The sequence below is a fragment of the Trichophyton verrucosum genome (genome assembly GCF_000151505.1).
Source record: "Trichophyton verrucosum HKI 0517 chromosome Unknown contig01190_1.f1.exp, whole genome shotgun sequence".
Taxonomy (NCBI): Eukaryota; Fungi; Ascomycota; class Eurotiomycetes; order Onygenales; family Arthrodermataceae; genus Trichophyton; species Trichophyton verrucosum.
Window position 1 is genome coordinate 1 of NW_003315146.1, and position 18,183 is coordinate 18,183.

Below are 18,183 nucleotides of genomic sequence, written 5' to 3' on the forward strand. Positions count from 1 at the left end.
TTTTTTTTTTTTTTTTTTTTATGGTGGGATGTCGTAAAAGAGAAACAAGCAAGTTGCCGTGGCAGAGAGAGTGACAGTGAGAAGGAGGAGAATGAGAGGAATAAAAGCTTATCATTAGCTGGAAGTTGGCCTCGGATCGCGGTTACGATTGACACCTTGCTGGCAAGTGCTGTGCGGTCGAAAAAGGCCATGAAGTGACTACCAACATCCCACCATGACGTCCGAAAATGTTGCGCCTGAGGGCGCCAAAGCAGCTGTGCTGGTGCCGTCGGAGGCCATTCCTGAAGACGCAAAGCAGGTTAAGGGGCTCGAATTCGATCAATATGCCGAACGAGACATTACCGCCGCGGAATTAGTCGAGAATATGGCCACAATGGGCTTCCAGGCTAGCGCTGTTGCTGAAGCAGCTCGTGTCATAAACGACATGGTAACGGCATACTTACGCCACATATAAACTAAGATATATGCTAACAGGTACACAGAGAGCCTGGCGCGACCCAGAAACTGGTGATAAGACCACAATCTTCCTCGGGTACACCTCCAATCTGGTATCCTCCGGTCTCCGGGAAACCATCCGCTATCTGGTTCAACATAAGCATGTCTCTGCTATCGTTACAACTGCCGGTGGTGTAGAAGAGGACTTTATTAAATGTCTTGCTCCCACTTATCTGGGCAGTTTCTCTTCCCCAGGAGCCGGTCTTCGCTCCAAGGGCCTCAATCGTATCGGCAACCTTGTCGTTCCCAACAGCAACTACTGCGCCTTTGAGGACTGGGTAGTTCCTATTCTCGATACTCTCGTTGCCGAACAGGAAGCGTCGAAGTCGACAGAAACACCTATCCATTGGACACCAAGCAAAATCATTGCCCGCCTGGGCAAAGAAATCAACGATCCTTCATCTATATACTACTGGGCCTGGAAGAACTCTATTCCCGTCTTCTGCCCTGCCCTGACAGACGGCAGCCTCGGTGACATGATGTATTTCCATACATTCCGCTCCTCTCCTGACCAGCTACGAGTTGATATTGTCGAAGACGTGCGTGCTATCAACACTTTGAGTGTTCGCGCCAAGAGGGCTGGCATGATCATCCTCGGCGGCGGAGTAGTCAAGCACCATATTGCTAATGCATGCCTGATGCGCAATGGTGCCGAGAGCGCAGTGTATATCAACACTGGCCAAGAGTTTGACGGCAGTGATGCTGGAGCTCGACCTGATGAAGCTGTTAGCTGGGGCAAAATTAAAGCTAACGCAGACAGCATAAAGGTCTATGCTGAAGCAACCGTTGTGTTTCCTCTCATCGTTGCTGCTACCTTTGCTTCCCAGAAGAAGCAGGCTTAACATAGCCCTTTGAATATATTCAGAGTCGCCGGGTTTAAGACTCCCCCCAGCATCCCATGCATACGGCGTGCAGGATATGTTAGTATCTATTAGCAAAAGGGCGTGTAGGAGTACACTACAAGCCCACACACCAAATATGTGTCTGGGACATCATACAGTTTGTGGGATATAGATCCATCTAGGTCATATAGACGAAACAACTAGACTGAGTGCTTGCGATTTACTAATCTACGAAGCTCGTCTCTTTCCAAAGATATCTGAGGCAGCAGCCTTCAAGCTTCCCGTCCGAATATGGTCAGTTCTTTGTAATTGGAATGCTACTCTGCCATGGAAATTACGGGCCCCAGACCAGTACTCTCTTTAATACCCGATAACGTCGATCTGTGGTATATCGGTGGAAAGTATACATCCTACCTTATATGTGGCCCTCATTAGCTATGTCACCAGTTTGGAAAATGGGTTCACGTTCCCGGCGAGAGCGTTGAAGTCAACGACCCTGTTGACGTCACGAAGTGCTTATCATTGACCGACTCGCTAGTCAACTGGTTAGTTACGTTATTAACTAGCTAAACCCACCGGCGATCGGAGCACTCGATCTAGCTCCATTCAATATTAGATACTGCGATATACCAATCTCTGGCGTTCGCTGAGGGGACAGTATAGTGTCAATGACTGACTGACTTCGAAACCTAACCGAACTTCTATACCGCGGTATTCTGTAGCTTGTTAATCGGCCTTACTAGTGGCTAGATACGGAGTACCAGGAGTGATATAGCAATCTATTTGGTGATAACTTAACTGCTTGTCTCAGCGGAGACCATGGAGATGTCAAGATGCCCCTGGGTGCTATTTGACAAGCTAACAGGTTGAATGACGACTTCAACTATCATGCAGGTGATCGGGGGGCTCAGTTAACTAGTTAGCTAGTTATGAGCTTCCATACATAGCTCATTCTTACTTCTCCACACCAGACATCATCTTTATGGAGCTTGTAAAGAACAGCACACTTTACGACCGCATGGGGCAGAAGGACAAACCACGTCCTATCATGAAGTGGATGCAACAGCTCTGCGAGGCAGCGGTGGCTTTGGAGAACATAGGATACGCCCACGGAGACATCAACCCTCAGAACATCCTATTTGACGACCAGGATAACGTTCGACTAGTTGATATCGATCATGCACTCAAGATCGGGAAGAAAGTAGAAGTGGGCGAAGAGCCGTATGTGCGTCGCTGCGGGGCCCACTATGGGATCGCAGGGGCTTATACAGAACAGTTTGCCTTGGGATCTGTGCTGCGGTACCTGACTCGGGGCAAGGAATTGTATTCCGACATTGATGGAGCAGAGCAAGTCAATAGGCTGAGCCGGCGTATCTTTCCCGAAGTGGACTCCGAAGATCCCATAGATGCGATTATTAGTGACTGCTGGCAGGCGAAATTTGACTCTATGGCCGCGTTGGCGAGACGGGTTCGTCAAGTCGCTTTTTAAAAGAGCATTGAAGAAAAGAAGAAAGAGTTTCAGCAGTACTACTTAGTACAGAGTGATTAGCTTTGCCGTTAGAATCGTCGCTTGTTAGTAGATAGCATCCTGTTGATCATTAGTGTTTCATCGTGTGTTTTCCTTTTGATCAGGTCAGAGTCGCATGACATGGCGTTGTTCCAGACCCAGGAACGCTAACTACCAGCAGATCCATCTCCTTATTTGAGTTCGACGTCAACAGGCTGCCGAGATAACTCTGCCGAGCTGTGACAAAGACTTGAAGCTAAGCGCCGGGGTGGGAGGTGTGCACATGGTGGTGGTGGTGGTGCATAGAGGAGCACTGCGCCCACAGAGCAACATAAGTCATAGCTGTGCCGCCCTCTAGGCAGCAGCATGGCTGCCTGCTGTCAGTCCCTTGCCAGCAAGCCAGAATCATCACTTTGTAACCAGTCATCTCGACTAAACTTCGTATCCTGGACGGATGCTGGGGCGGTGGATCGGTTCCACTCTGGAGGTCGAGTCACCGGCTTCAAGGGTGCTTGCTCTCTTCGGCCAGAACTCGCAGCCATCCAGCCAACAATGCAAGAACCCAGCACCGTCACGACGGAGAACTGTAGCCTAGAGAGAATCGAGTCAGCGAGGAGTCATGAACGCGGGCTGTGGCTGTAGGGTATCGAACTATACGGACCAGCTGGGCAGACAGGCAGATCGGGTCGGCAGGGAGAGCCACCGGAGCCAGCGTGTCTCCAGCCAGCGATCTCCAGCGTCTCCGCCATCCATGTCTCGCCGGCGCCGTCTGTCCTGGCTGTCTCTTCCTTGTCCCGTCCTGGCTCCTCCTGGGCCTGTCTGCGGGCGTCTCGCCGGTGCTGCTGGTTGCCTTGCCTTTGCCCTGCCCTGCGGCCGGCGATGCTGGTTGGTCGGCGAGCGCAAGGCGGTTAAACCCTCTTTTGGGGCTAGCGGGCTCCCCGTTCGGCTTAGTCACCAAAACCTTCCCGCTAGGCTCGACTAGTTAAACGGTGAGCCCCAGGAAGGCCAGCATCATCGACCTCCGTCACCGTCCATCCTCATCCTCATCCTCATCCCCATCCTCGGCCAACAACCAGCTCGCCAGCAACGCCAGCAGTGCCGTCGACGCCTTCTTACTACTCTGTACGCCTCAAGCCCTCTACTATCACCACCGTCTGCCATCTAGGAGACGCTCTGTGGCTATTCACTGCTCGCCAGCTAGTCTTATCTCCGCATAAGCTGTCAGTCATAGCTGTCTCACCGTCCTCTGCTGCCTCTCCCCGGCTAACCACGTCTGTTTTCACAGCTGTCTGTCTAGATACAACGCTCTTGCGGCTCTGTTGATGTGTTGTCTGCCTTACCTTGTATTCATCTGCAAGCCAGAAGCGCCCATCTCTCACGCACAGAGTACAGCCTAGCCCCCAGCCTACGCACAGCCATCCCCCCCATTCACGGCACAGCCTTTCAGCTCATAAGAGCCAATGGAGGTTGCCGTAGAAGCTCAACGAGCCTCTCTCAGTCAACCGGCCCCTCCCTATACCTCTTCCTCTCAGACTCATGCCTCGGCTGAGCCAGAGCCGCAGGCTGAGTCCCCAGATCGCCACCAGGACCAGCAGAGTCACGACCAACCGCTACAGAATGGCGTTATGCCCACGGTAGCAGGTGTCCCTCCATCTTCTACTACACACAGCTCTGCTACAGAGACAGAATCCTCGGCTCCTGATCGACCGGCCGTAGAAACTCTTGCACCGGTCTCCTCTGAAACCACCGAGCAGTCAGTTAACACTCAGATTGTCGAAGTCATCGAAACTCCCTCAACGGATGCTCCTGTTGTGAATGGAGAGCCGGACACGATGGAAACCGATACCGCTGTAAATGGCGGTCAGGCTCCAGTGGATGGCCAGATTCAGCCCCAAAACGAAAACACACCGGTCAACGGCACCACCGAACAGCAAGATCAGTCACAACCTCGAGAGAATGAGGAACCATCAGAGGACTCCTCGCCTTCTACCGCTTCTGACGGGTCGACAGACTCCAGTGAGTCAACCGAGCGAACGGGAGAAGACTACGACGAGGAGGACGAGAATGATGAGCCGGCCTACTGGGCCGAGTACAAGGAGGATACCTCCGTGGCAGAGGGAGACGAGCTCAAGGAGATCGAAAGCGGGGACGCCGATCACAGTGCTCATGAGTGTAAGCCTCACAGTAAACTACTTCTCGGCAGCGCAGCCACTTAACTAACCTTCCCTCTCGATAGACGATTACATAGAAAAATCATTCTACCATGAACTAGACGATCCCGAGTACAAGCCGATAGAGAAAGCCCGTATAACGTGGAAGATAACCGGAGTCCGGGGTACCAAGGAAAAGCCTAACAGAGCTACCATCATTCGGTCTCCACCGGCCTACATCGGCGGATACTACTGGACCCTAAAGTTCTTCCCTCGTGGAAACAGTGTGGGATCACTCAGTGTCTATCTCGAGTGTTCCCCAACACCACCAGTGCAGGACAAGGTAGTTCTCGAGACTGAATTCAAAGTCCTCAAGGGACCTCCCGATGCTGTTTTAAGCGACCTGACCCCCGACCAAGAATTTAAGCTAGCTGCCACTGTCGCTCCACCCAAGTCCGCACAATCCGAAGAATCTTCCAGAAAGAGTCAAGAAAAGGACCGAGAAGAGCTTCCAGAGGCAGACAGCGAGGAAAAGACGGACAGTGAATCGTCTCCCAAGCCGAAATCGGACTTCCGTATCTCGGCTCAAATCGGAGTCGTTCTCTACAACCCAGAGGAACCACGAACAGGCTGGACTCAATCCTCCTGCCACCAATTCAACTCCCACAACTTCGATTGGGGTTGGACACACTTCCATGGGCCTGGGCCGTGGAACACCATCCACCTCCGCCAACATGGCCAGCGTCAAGCCCTCCTCCGCAACGATACTCTATGTTTTGATGCATACATCCGCCTCTTCGATGACCCCACAAAATCTCTGTGGTGGCATTCTAGCGACTCTGAACCTATTTGGGACTCTTACTCCCTTGTTGGCCTCAGGCCTATGGGTGATGTGTCGGTGAACTACTGCCAGCACACAGCAGGCCTAGTGCCATGGCTTCTCCTAACTCCGTTTAGAGAAATGGTCAAGAGTATCGATGTTATGAAGCATATCAACCATATAGCCGCTCGTCCGAAGCCGGTGTGTGAGGCACTACAGGTTATCGTACATGAGATGACTGCAGAGAACATTGCCTCTGTACGCACCGAAGGGGTACGAAGGGCGCTAAGATACCTACTCGAAGCCTCTGGAGATGTAGTTGAATTCTGGGAGCGCCTTCGACGAAGTCTCCAGATCGAACTTGCTGGCACTGATGCTATTGAGAAGTTGGCCTCCATCTTTGATAGCCCCCACGATGAATCGAAGATGTCAGACGAGTCATTAAATATGCTTCCTCGTGATTTCAACAGCCGCATTCGTATCACCTCCGAGAATACTGAGAGCATCCAGTCCGGTGTCACAGAATACTTGAAGGCTCGGGAGGGTAAATGGTCACTCCCTCCTGTCCTCCAGATCGAACTCTCCCGTCAGAAATTCGATAAGAAGGCTCGTCAGTGGAAGTTCCTTGTCAACCGTGTACACCGTAATGAGGAACTTGATCTCTCTAGCTTTGTCGACTCTGAGGTCCAGGGGAGATACACATTGTTCAGCTTCATTGCTCACAAGGGCCATCGGACATCACGATGGTATTACCCACTCGTTCGGCCCGCTGGCAAAGGAACCCATTGGCTCGCCTTCAAGGGTGAAGACCCTTACCGAATCGAGTGTTTGACTGCCAAAGCTGCCACAGAAAATTATGAAGGCCTAGATATTGCAGAGGTTGGCAATGGAGAGCCCGTCAACGCTGAGATCGCAGTCGCATTTATCTACATCCGCAATGATCTGCAGGACCAATACTTGACTCCCAAGCTTGAGTCCTGGACCCCTTCGCCAGCATGGCACCGTTATATGCAGGGCCTCTCCCCTGATAGATCAGCTATTGAGCCAGAACAGCAAATTCCAGTTGTCTTCTATGGTATAAACGGCGTGTCGAAAGATGCACGAAATCCTGCGGCGGCATATGATATTATTGACCATCTAACTTCGGAAAAGGACACCATAACAATGACAGTTCCAGTTTCAATGAATGTCGGTGAATTGAGAGCCAAGCTTGCGACCCAACTCTCGACAGATGAAAACCCAGTTTCCAATGAAAGAATACGTATGTGGACTATTGGGGCACCACATGAGGTCCGTTTGTTCAATTTCAGCATGGAGCCCCTAGTTTCTATGGGCTTTCAGCTTGCGAGCCTTGGTTGGAATGCTTTGCGCATATGGGTTCAAGTCTTGAACGAGGGTAAGCAATAACTAAAATTGAATGTCGTGCAAGATATAGCATACTGACTTTGACTTCTTCTTTAGAAGATGTAAAATACTTCTCCATCCCCGAGTTTGTTCCCCCGCCACCTGTTCCCAATGAAACAGATATGAAGGAGGATTTGCCAGCTCCTCCATCACCACCCCTCGTTGAAAACGAGGAGCAACCTCAGCCAGCTCAAGAGGTCCAGCCGTCCAGCCAGGATGAAGATGTCGAAATGAATGATGCTAGCCCTGAGGAAGCACCTACCCAACCTAATCAGAACCAGGATGAACCTGAACAGCATTCAGAACATATCCCTAGCGCACCAGAACCACCAGAACATGAAATGTCCGATAATGCTCCTGAGCAACCTGAGATTAATGGCGTTGAACCCACCTCCGTTCCTGAAGCCCAGACCGATGAGCAAGCTGCAAACGAAGCTATCATTGCCTCAATAATAGCACAAGATCTGGCACTCCTAGACCAGTCGCAGGAGATGGACACAAGCGGCAGCTTTACAGAAGCCAACGGAATTCCACCCCCTCCCCCTATGATCGACGAAGAAGCCGCAGGTTCCCCAAGAAATGAAGTCGAAGAAAGCAGAGAGGTCCAAGAGCATCACCCTGGCTCTGAAGATTCACAGATGGAAGGTTCTCCGATTGTTGAATCTCAAAACGACGCTCCTGAAGAAACAAATGCCCAAACAAGCCAGGAGGAGGTCCAGAGAGCGGAACCTGTGATTCTTGAGCCTCCAGTCACAAAATCAGACCTTATCCTGCCATGCGACCAAGTATACTATTTCGTCCAGGAATTCGATGCTGACAAGCAGACTGTGGAAACCGTTGGTGCTTTCTTCGCGAGATCATCTTGCAACATTCGCGAGCAGGTTCGAAAGACCCTGTCTCTCTCTGAAGATCAGGGGTACAACTTCTGGTCCCGCCGTAAGGCCGTGGCTTCGGTCCACAGCGTCTCGTCAAGTCACAAGTTCAGAGATCTGATAAACGACGTTGGATGTATCATTTTTGGAAAAACCATCCCCAAGCGCCGGTAAGCAACGAGAATAAATTATAAAATAAGTAGTAGGTACTAACAAGTTATCTAAATAGACAAACTGAACTTGTGGAGGAAGGCTGTTTCCTTTCTCCTGACCGCCTTCTGGAATATCTCTGGGCCGTTGATCGCCAACACCCAACTAAATCCTTCACTGGTAAAAAGACAATAGAAGCCATTCTAAATGGTGAATACTACTCCGGTGACCTCTGCAAAGGTTACTACCACGGCAACGGAACTCATATCTCCGAAGCTGGTGACACCTATACCGGTGACTTCGTCCAAGGCCGTCGCCAGGGTACAGGTATGATCGAGCACAGCTCCGGTGACACGTACACCGGTGACTGGTTCGAAGACCAACCACACGGACAAGGGACGTGGGTCGAACACAAGACCGGCAACAAATATGTTGGCGGCTACCGTAACGGTAAACGCCATGGCAAGGGCGTCAGTTACTGGGAAGTAGCTGACGAGGAGATGAACCTTTGCCAAATCTGCTATACCGAAGAACAGGACTCGCTGTTCTATACCTGCGGACACGTGTGTGCCTGCGGAACATGCGCGAGACAAGTCGAGATTTGTCCCGTCTGCCGAGAGAAAGTCATCAGCGTCGTGAAGATTTTCAGATGTTAAGCATGATATCTATTCGCATATCATATACCATAAACCAAATACACCGATACAACATCCTACCACCCATACATGGACTGAGAATTAAAAACCATCTTCTCCCTTTTTCCAACTCACCCCTATATCAACCTCAGTTCAAAATCTCTCCCTAGATCAAATGGTCTCTTTACATGGCGTCCTGTCTTTTACCTGAGTCAATTCCAGCAAGTTTACTCCCTTTTTTCTTTCTTTCTTTTTTTTTTTCTACCCTTAATCATGACTTGAACGCTTGGTGTGGTGTTTAACATCCACGATTCCCTCCCCTTTTTTCCTCCCCGAGTTTAGGCTGTGTTGTTCTTTTCCCATTATCTTAACCCAAGGGCTGCCTTTACCTGTTCCACTCATCTCTACCCTAACTCCACTATCTTCTTCAAATGTATTCAGACCAAAGTATCCATACCTTCTGGTGCCATGTTGCTTTGCGGCTTCTCACGGCGTAAATTGTTCATTTAACCCCTGACGATGACGAAATATTAGTTTGAAATCCTTTCTTTCATTTACCTAGTTATGCTATCTACATTGATACTCATTCGGGCCCGGAATAGACGTTTATCTTTCCAAAAACAAAAAAGTCCCTACTTGTTTATCATTTGCTAGATGAGGTTTGCTTGGAGATCTAGAAGTGCTAGAATACCCCGGCCATGGTATCTGAACTTTGTGCCAACAATAAGAAAATGATAGGTAGGTTTGGAGTGCATAAGAAGAAATATCAGGTATATCTGGCCATCAGAGCCTTGAATAAGGGATCCTGCAGAAGCTCAGCCGCAGTTGGACGCTTCTCTGGTTCCAAGCAGAGTCCCCGGCGGAACAATGAAGAGGCAACTTCAAGCTCGGCTTGATCAATGTCGGGGCGCAACCGTTTTATTTGGATTTCGAAAGCGCCTTGAGGACTTGGTTTTGTATCCTGATCATACCAATGGTCTTTATATTCCCAGAAAAGACTCCCCTTCCACTCAGCGGGGAGTGGACCAAGGCTTTCAACCATACTTGGAATGATATCACCCCCGAAAGTATTCCTGATAATGGGAAATCCCAAATAGAATTCCGAGAGTACACACATGTAACTCCACATGTCGCAGGCCGTGCTGGGTGGGAAGCCATGAAGCCGTTCTGGAGAGCAATATCTCATGGGTGGCCGGCCTTCTCGTTCGCGGGTTACCTGTTCACCGACATTGATGGCGAGGCTATAGTCTCCAAGGTAAAATGTGTCTTGCTGTAATTCCACCGGAACCTTTAATGGTATGACTTGCTGAGCTGATTTCCATATCTCGAACTGTAGCTTAAGAGGGCGACCAAGTAGTTCATATTTGTACTTCTTCGTATGATTTTTCAACGGAGCAATGCCTTGGAAGCAGTTGTAACCCGTCACATCTGTAGATAGATAATGTTAACGATGCCGTTTGAGTGTTTGCTCTGGAGAGAGAGGTGTCATACCCCGATGTACAATCCCAGCCCTATGTAGATTATTAAGAGCCTCAAGCATTTGCCTAGCAGCTAACATCCGTGAAGCCATTGATAGTTTCTCAAGCTTCGGAAAGGTGAGACATTCGCCGACCCAGGGAAATACCAGAACTTGGTGGCGATTGGACGCTTCTCCTTGGAGCGAAAAGGCCCTCAGGTAAGTGAGAATATGGGAAGTGTCTTTGACACGTCGAATGATCTCCTCATGTATCTGGGCTTCATGCTTGCCTATCTGACTCGAGTCGGTAACTTTAAGAGCCACGTCCGTCTTCTTTTCAAGGTCGTAAGCTAGCCAGACGGTAGAGAAGCCACCATGTCCGAGTTTATGGTCGATGCGGTATCGGTCATGGAGGACTTCTCCTATGCAGATAGGATAGAAGGCTCTTGACGCCTCACTGTCATATCTAGAACTGTCCTCGCAGTAGTATTCGATATCACCCTCTTCTTCCTCCGTAGTCACAAAGTCGCCCAAGTCAGAGTCACCATCATCCGGGACGTCACCGCTTTGCGGGGGTATCTTCATGTCTTGTGGCGTCATTTGTATGGATGCCTGAGGACTCGTCATAACTCTTCTTTGTCGGGTGTAGGTAGAATAGAAAGTTTGTAAAAGTTGCAGTTTTGAAAGAGTCTGAAGGTGACAGAATTTGGTGATGTCGAAGTTCTCTTGAGCGCGCTGTTAACTCTAGTTTAAGTAATTAGTTAGTTAGAACCCTGCAAAAGTCACCTCACGCATGGGAAGTCCCTCCAAAATTGCTACGGAGTAATCAGCCACCGGCGGCAACAACAATAGTGGCAGACATGAGACAAGGACTGCGTCTTCCCTGCCATGCATGCACCTCGAACGCAACCGTCAACCAATCCTTCATTGTTGCAAGGTTGTGAGTGTGATAAGCACGGTGTCAACTAACATTCACAAGCGGGGAAATGTATAAAAAGCCCGATAGTCAATTTCAGCCCCCAAATCCAACAGTTAACTATTCCTCATCTGCCCAGGCTGACTGGCTAAAGGCATGTCAGTTAACTACGTAACTATTCCTTAGCGCCAACTCCCGGGCTTCGCCGCAAGTGGACTGCATCTACTTGTACATCCTCAGCGGTTAAGGGAGTCATCCCATTCGCCTACCACGGCCTCGATACCAAATGTCTCCATGTCTACGCCGCGTTAAGATAGACCCCAGAAGTGCAGCCCCTTATTGAAGCTATTGTTTCCAGGCAGCCATATTATTAGCCCTGCTCAGCAATAGAGCTAGATGTGCTGCCCAATCGGGGACTGCGGGAAACCCCTGGTCACTGGCCAAAAATGGATGCTTTGACGTGATTCCCATGAGTTCTGGTTGCATGTGTGCAGTACCATGCCCACCCGCGGGTGGGAGTATCATCGAAAGATGCCTCCTATTAGGATATAAATATTAGCTGCTTCCCTCCCAGCTCGGTCTACTATTCTCTTCCACAGACAGCGCCAGAACGCACACAAAAGCAACAAAACTACCCAAGCTACCTTTGGCCCTTGTTACTTCTTCGAACCCATCTCTCTAAGGTTGTTTACAACTCTTATATACCACTCTTATATACAGCGCATCCCACAGAAACAATACCTCCTTACAATGATTTTCACCAACTGCCTCCCCGAAGACTCCTATGAAGGAGAAGTCAATGGAATCACTATGTCATGGCACCAAAATGCCAAGGGTCGACTGCCTGAGCTTGCTGAGAAGTACGGTGCGGATGCGAAGAAATTGAAGGCTATGGCTGAGCACTTAACCCATGCATCTCTTGTAAGGCTTGGAAAGCCTACAGGTTTCATCTTGTAATGTGTCCAGCTCAATATACAGTTAAACCCGAGTTCAGCCTTCTAATACTTTCCTTAGAGGCGCATTGCACCCCACTACTACATATGCAGGAGTGGCACACACGGATATAGACCACATCACTTTCATGGTGAGGCCTGGAAAGTGGAAGGTGCACGTATATATGAACAACGTTTCTGGAGACCTTGAAAATGTCTCTGTGAGAGGGGAAAGCGTAGTCAAAGGATCACCAGCGAGATTGGATAAGACCTTATCCACCGGGGATTACCCCAAGCCTGTGAACAGTTCCTAAAGCAATTATCATTAAGCCCGAAGAGTGCGACATGACAAACACTGAAATTTTGAAGAGACAGGGGGTGTGGCATGCCATTCAGCCAAATCGACAAGCCTACGGTGTTAAGTGATAGACAGACGAGTTATTAGGTTACTTAATCAAGCCGTTTCCACTTCCTTAGTTACTCAGTAATCGCTGGTCACGGTTTAACGATGATCTGGGAATGGTTCAATCCTTTAGGCCACTAAAGGTATTGAATATACATAACAGAATTAAGGTTAAGGCTATAATCTCTCTTAACTAGAGAGTTTGAAGTAGAGGTGAGGGAGTCAATAGATAGATCATGAGCTGGCAGACTAGTGTATCTCCTTGAGGGTGGGATCCGTTCGTCTTGTAGCTTGTGTAGTTGAAGGTATGGAATAAAGAGATAGTATCTCTTGAAAGTTTAATTTCGATTGGGCAGGTATCAATAGATTTAACAGAAGATAAAATGTTGTTTAGATGTAAGGTCAACCCAGTTGATAAAACGGAAGTGTAATGTAAAGTTAAGAGCTGGCTGGCTGATGGATCTCCTCGGGTACAAGCTCAGTTATGACCTCCTCCAGGCGTTCACCAATGGTATAGTGTGTGTCGTCCCACTCCTGGAGCTCCGAGTGAGGCAGCTTTTCAGCCATATATCTGGTCAACCGAATAGGCGAGTTTGCGTCCTGTGTCCCATGCCATATCCGGATATTGTCGTACGTAACATCTTCAAAGCGAAACCCCCAGTCTTGGGAGAGGAGTTGTGCCTCATGCACAAATCCACGAGACCCCTGCGCAAACCCCTCAAAGGCAATACGCAAGAGAGCCTCTCTCCCTTCCTGCGTGGGCGTCTTGTCGTCTTCCTTTTTCGTGCTCTCGATCCAATTATCGAGCCAGCGTATGACGTAGCTTGTACCTGACACCCATCGTAAAGAACCAACGAGCATGTTTGTCATCCCGGTAAATGCCCAGGGAACGTTGTTAGCTGCCACGCCCATCATCCTGGACACAAGAGGTACGTCCTGGGTGCCAGCTATCCATGGACCAGCCCCTGCAAGAACACCAACTGCAGAAAGGGACTCGTGAGGCAAGGCATGGGCACAGGCTATGGCATAGGGTCCTCCGCCTGAACCGCCCAGAATGGCGAAGCGGGATATCTTAAGGTGGCGGGTGAGGTCCTGGATATCGTTTGGCCAGTCTATGATGCGACGATGGGGCTGGAAAGCAGATATCCCAAAACCAGGGCGGTCCGGTGAGATGATTCGAATTCCATGGCGTTTGGCAATTGAGTCTGCCAAAAAGGCTTCCAGTCGCGAAGAGGGCCATCCGTGGAAATAGAGCAGTGGATAGCCTGATGGACAGCCGTATTCAGTATACCCTAGCACCCGGCCATCACGGAGAGAGACTGTCTTGTCTGGGAATGATGCCAGACTGGGGGGTATAGATGTAGGTGTTGCGGTTGACAGTGAGAAGGACAACCTTGGAAAAGGGGCTTTCATCTTAGAGTAAACCGAGGAATATATATATTTATTGAGGCAAAAAAGAGCCTCTGGTGCTAGATCTTCACATGAGCCGAGGGCAGACATCGTAAGCTCTGCCTAGCGTCCAATGGAGCAGAAGATGCACAGGGGTTCGACGGCTTCGACAGCCACTTAATACGAACTTCCCACATGCAGGAGATGAAAAGGTCGTACGGAGATGGTCGACTATTCGGGCATTAAGTTCGCCATCGCTGCTAGCAGACGGCACAAAATGCAGATTTTCCCTTCCCCAGGTTTGCTGGTTTGCGGGGGACCGGCGGAGCAGAGGAAGCCGGGGATTGATGGAGTCTATAAAAGGGAGTTCCTTGGACTGCTGGCGATACCAGACCACATATACCCACCGCTGTCCATCTTCAAGTCACAGCCTATATCTCATCCTCCACAAGATATAACGAAGCTACAAAACACAAGATGAAGCTCTCATCCATCTTCTCGGCCGTTGTCGCCGCCCTTGCTACCACCGTTGTCGCCTCTCCCATTGCAAAGCGTGACGGAGCTGCTGTCGTCAACTCTGTCAATACCATCTCCCAGCAGATCACCGACCTCGACAACGTCGTCAAGTCCTACACCGGCGGCTTCATCACCCCTATCAAGATCCAGGTCAAGACTAGCAAGTTGACCTCAGGCCTCAAGGATGCCATCAAGACCGTCCAGGAGTCCGCCAAGTTCAACGACCAGGAGTCCCAGGCCGTAGCCACTGCATTCGTCCAGCTCAAACCAAAGATCGATGCCGTGCTTGCCTCCCTCATTAGCAAGCAACCAATCTTCAAGAAGGGCATCCTCGGCGTCCCACTTGACTGGCTTGTGAGAATCAACCTCCAGCAGCAAAAGGACCTTTCGGCCAAGCTGGGAGACGAGACTGTGCTCAAGCTGAACGAGCAGTTTGCCAAGTTGGCTCCCTTGATCAATAATGCCATTGCCGAGGCTTTTGCTAAGGCGATTGCTGCTTTCTCTTGAGTAATGGGAGTAGGGTGGATGATCGATGTACAGGATGAAATGAAACCATCATGTCGTGCCAACGCATAATGTATATACCAAACTTTCCCCTTACATAAGGGTCGTCATGATAAAAATGACAGATAAATAATGGCATTTGTCTATACCAGCCAACTGAGGTCTTGTTGCAGTAGAGGAATAACCTTCCGCATGAAACAACGGATGGCCCAGTACTGTGGTTCCAAGAACAACGTAGTCCATCAAACAGTCAGCTTGATCGTCTTGTGAGCCTGGTCTGTGCATCTATATGTGCTGAAATTATTAGACGGAATTCATAGCTCAATTCAGCGACTAATACTGCCTGTTATTACTGTCGTTATCATCACCGCCGTACAGGACTTCACATACCCCACCAATGGGTATGTCCATCACTGCATCAGTCCCTTCATTCCACACCTGATCCCACGGTATTCTCTTCTGCGAACCCATGATCTGTGCCGTCGCCGCGTCAGGGTTCATCTTCGCTGAACCTCCTGGTCGACGCCGCCCTTTGCTATCTATGACAGCAATGTTCGCCGCGTCATCAACTAGATTCTCAATGCTGTTCATTGGTAGCGTTAGATAGCCCGTATTATACGCTGCTAGGGCAACATATATGTAGATAATCGTCATCACCAGGAAAGACGGTATTGCCAGAGACCACCATCGGTTGGGATAGTAGTGTATTCCCAGATTATGTAGAAATGGAGATGGTAAAAAGGACCATAGCAAATACATCACTATATCATTATCTCATTAGGAATTGTTCTCGGTGACTAGAAAGAAGCTCTCGACTTACGGAATGCAAGGGACGACGCCAGGTACAGGACAAACCCATAGTATTCATACGTAGGCACCTTTGGACTCGCTCGAGGCACGGTCGTCGCATTGCGCGCGGACTTGGCCACCGCAGCTTCGGTATCATTGGGCGTTTCAACATCAGAGCTATCGGGTGTCGTAGGACGTGAGGTCGTTGCCGAGAAGGACGGGCGAAGAAGAGAAGTCAACGACGGCGAAGGAGGGAGAGGAGTAGGTGGTCGGTTATAAAACGGTGGCGCAAATGCATGAGGTAGAGATACCGTTGATCGTAGGTACGGCCGGTCAATGGCGAGGTTGTCTTCTTCCTGGGAGCTCTCTTCTCCCTCGCCTTCTTCTCCTTCGTCGTCTTCTTCCTCCGACCCAGACGCTTGCGGTGAATATTGGGAGAGAAATTCTGCTTCTTCCGTGCCCCTGACTTCATCGACCTCTTCTCCATTGATCACCACATCATCCTTATCAATAGCGTCTCCTCGGTCGTCATCGTCTCCTTCTGGCCGAGACTCTTCCTCTTCGATATAGTTGAGAGACTCGAGATCAGGGCTGAGTGGAGGGAACGGCTGGCTGGACTCGACTGACAGCACGCTCTTTGGGCTCAGGGGACACTCATCGGCACTCCCATTCATCGCACCTGGCATCAGCTGGTCTGAACTTCAGTCACTTTCAGCTTCTGCTTCGTCTGCTTGGGCGTCTTGATTTTTTTGCTTCTCCAGATTCAAAATGAAGTTACATCATATGGAGGCTCAAGTCATGCGTTTACATTACAGTACACAAATTAAAGCGATAAAAGCAAAATAACCAGGTACATACGGTAATATTACATATCTATTGGTTAGTCATGCATTGAGCCTCTATCAATTTTCGCGAGGTTTGATGAACTTCGACAAGGCAACCAGCTTTTTGATATCATCTTTATTGAATATAGAACCGGCTTCTCAGATATTGCGAAGCTATTAGCGAGATGGAACCTTCACAGCCTGCAACGCCGAGTAAAACAGCCGGTACCCCTAATCCAAAACCACTTACTCCAGAGCAAATCCAGCGTATAGTAGGCATGACCTTTGATCCGGTTATAAAATGAGAGATAAGGCATCAAGCAGCTAAAGGGCTTTTTTCAGGAATTAAACCGCTTGAAAGCAAAGGCTCTTCGTGAACAGCGAGAGGCCGAAGCACGAAGCCGTGGCACCGGTGGCTCTGTTGTAGCTGGGCAGAAGAGGCCCATATCCTCCGTACTCTCGCCATCCAAAACGCCAGCAAACCTTCGAGATGGACGAAATAACCCGTCCACGACAGGTGAACGGCCACTAGATACTATACGGCCTGTACGGGCCTTCGCCAAATATGTAGAGTACGACTTTAGCAAGATGACAGATACCAAGGGTGGATTCCTGACTGCCGATGATGACCCTCACAACAAGGCTCTATACTCCAAGGATCAAGATGGAAAGCCGGCTCATATGACTCAACGAGACTGGGAGCGGTATCAACAACTACAGGCTGCTCGGAAAGATCCTCATGGGCCCTTTGCTCCAGGGGCCACAGCACAGGACTCTGGGAAGCAGAAGAAGTGTCGGGAATGCGGTACCGTGGACATCGACTGGAAATGGGACGAAGTCTTCAAATGTTCTATTTGCAGTGTTTGCAAGGAGAAGTTCCCTGAGAAGTACAGCTTACTCACAAAGACAGAAGCAAAGGAAGACTATCTCCTCACTGACCGTGAGTTCAAGGCCCAACATACCTTCTTCTCTTAATCTAGCTAACATTTACGCGCAGCTGAACTCAAAGATGAAGAACTGCTCCCTCACCTAGAGCGGCCAAACCCGCATAAGTCAACATGGAACAACATGATGCTCTTCCTCCGGTTCCAGGTAGAAGAGTACGCCTTTTCGGCGAAAAAATGGGGGTCCCCCGAAGGCCTTGATGCCGAGTTCGAACGGCGGGAAGCCGACAAAAAGAAACGAAAAGAAGCACAGTTCAGGACCAAGCTGAAAGAACTGAAGAAACGCACCCAGTTCGAGGCGCATCGCAGGAACAGGGAGGGCGGCGGCGGTTCGTTTGGCGATACCCTTGGTGGCCGCCAGAGGCACGTCCATCAATGGGGGAGGCCAGTAGACAACGCCGAGACGGGCATGAGCGTCAAGACCTGCGTCGACTGCGGCATGGAGGTAGAAGAGATAGTATTCTAATATGTATCTTACCTTTTCTCCCCGCGATCTTGTCCGTTCCTCTCTGGCTCCAAGCCATTGTCACTATGTTATTGTTTGTATATAACGGAGTATAATGGGCGGGATTATTCATGTTAGCATCCCAGGAATGCCAGATCGCGGCTTGGCAGGCTAAAAAGTGAGCTTCGAA

The 18,183-nt window shown here is 49.7% G+C and overlaps 8 protein-coding genes across 8 annotated transcripts; 5 read left to right on the top strand and 3 right to left on the bottom strand.

The window, feature by feature from the left end:
* Positions 1-214: 214 nt before the first annotated feature.
* On the top strand, positions 215-1,337 carry TRV_07899 (uncharacterized protein; the record flags this gene model as incomplete). The annotated part of the gene is made up of 2 exons (XM_003018017.1): positions 215-427; positions 483-1,337. The coding sequence occupies 2 exons, from the start codon at positions 215-217 to the stop codon at positions 1,335-1,337; spliced, it is 1,068 nt and encodes a 355-aa protein (XP_003018063.1).
* A 2,967-nt stretch (positions 1,338-4,304) lies between these two features.
* On the top strand, positions 4,305-8,896 carry TRV_07900 (MATH and UCH domain protein, putative; the record flags this gene model as incomplete). The annotated part of the gene is made up of 4 exons (XM_003018018.1): positions 4,305-5,016; positions 5,081-7,210; positions 7,276-8,260; positions 8,320-8,896. 4 exons carry the CDS (start codon positions 4,305-4,307, stop codon positions 8,894-8,896), a joined length of 4,404 nt encoding a protein of 1,467 aa, XP_003018064.1.
* Positions 8,897-9,641: 745 nt separating this feature from the next.
* TRV_07901 (uncharacterized protein) lies at positions 9,642-10,931 on the bottom strand (the record flags this gene model as incomplete). Its single annotated transcript, XM_003018019.1, has 2 exons — positions 9,642-10,303; positions 10,367-10,931. The coding sequence occupies 2 exons, from the start codon at positions 10,929-10,931 to the stop codon at positions 9,642-9,644; spliced, it is 1,227 nt and encodes a 408-aa protein (XP_003018065.1).
* A 1,066-nt stretch (positions 10,932-11,997) lies between these two features.
* TRV_07902 (uncharacterized protein) lies at positions 11,998-12,204 on the top strand (the record flags this gene model as incomplete). The annotated part of the gene is made up of 1 exon (XM_003018020.1): positions 11,998-12,204. One exon carries the CDS (start codon positions 11,998-12,000, stop codon positions 12,202-12,204), a length of 207 nt encoding a protein of 68 aa, XP_003018066.1.
* Positions 12,205-13,020: 816 nt separating this feature from the next.
* Positions 13,021-14,082, bottom strand: TRV_07903 (uncharacterized protein; the record flags this gene model as incomplete). Its single annotated transcript, XM_003018021.1, has 1 exon — positions 13,021-14,082. The coding sequence occupies one exon, from the start codon at positions 14,080-14,082 to the stop codon at positions 13,021-13,023; it is 1,062 nt and encodes a 353-aa protein (XP_003018067.1).
* Positions 14,083-14,194: 112 nt separating this feature from the next.
* On the top strand, positions 14,195-14,994 carry TRV_07904 (uncharacterized protein; the record flags this gene model as incomplete). The annotated part of the gene is made up of 2 exons (XM_003018022.1): positions 14,195-14,278; positions 14,335-14,994. The coding sequence occupies 2 exons, from the start codon at positions 14,195-14,197 to the stop codon at positions 14,992-14,994; spliced, it is 744 nt and encodes a 247-aa protein (XP_003018068.1).
* Positions 14,995-15,324: 330 nt separating this feature from the next.
* Positions 15,325-16,454, bottom strand: TRV_07905 (uncharacterized protein; the record flags this gene model as incomplete). The annotated part of the gene is made up of 2 exons (XM_003018023.1): positions 15,325-15,752; positions 15,812-16,454. The coding sequence occupies 2 exons, from the start codon at positions 16,452-16,454 to the stop codon at positions 15,325-15,327; spliced, it is 1,071 nt and encodes a 356-aa protein (XP_003018069.1).
* Positions 16,455-16,789: 335 nt separating this feature from the next.
* On the top strand, positions 16,790-18,014 carry TRV_07906 (uncharacterized protein; the record flags this gene model as incomplete). The annotated part of the gene is made up of 3 exons (XM_003018024.1): positions 16,790-16,876; positions 16,947-17,544; positions 17,602-18,014. The coding sequence occupies 3 exons, from the start codon at positions 16,790-16,792 to the stop codon at positions 18,012-18,014; spliced, it is 1,098 nt and encodes a 365-aa protein (XP_003018070.1).
* Positions 18,015-18,183: the final 169 nt, after the last annotated feature.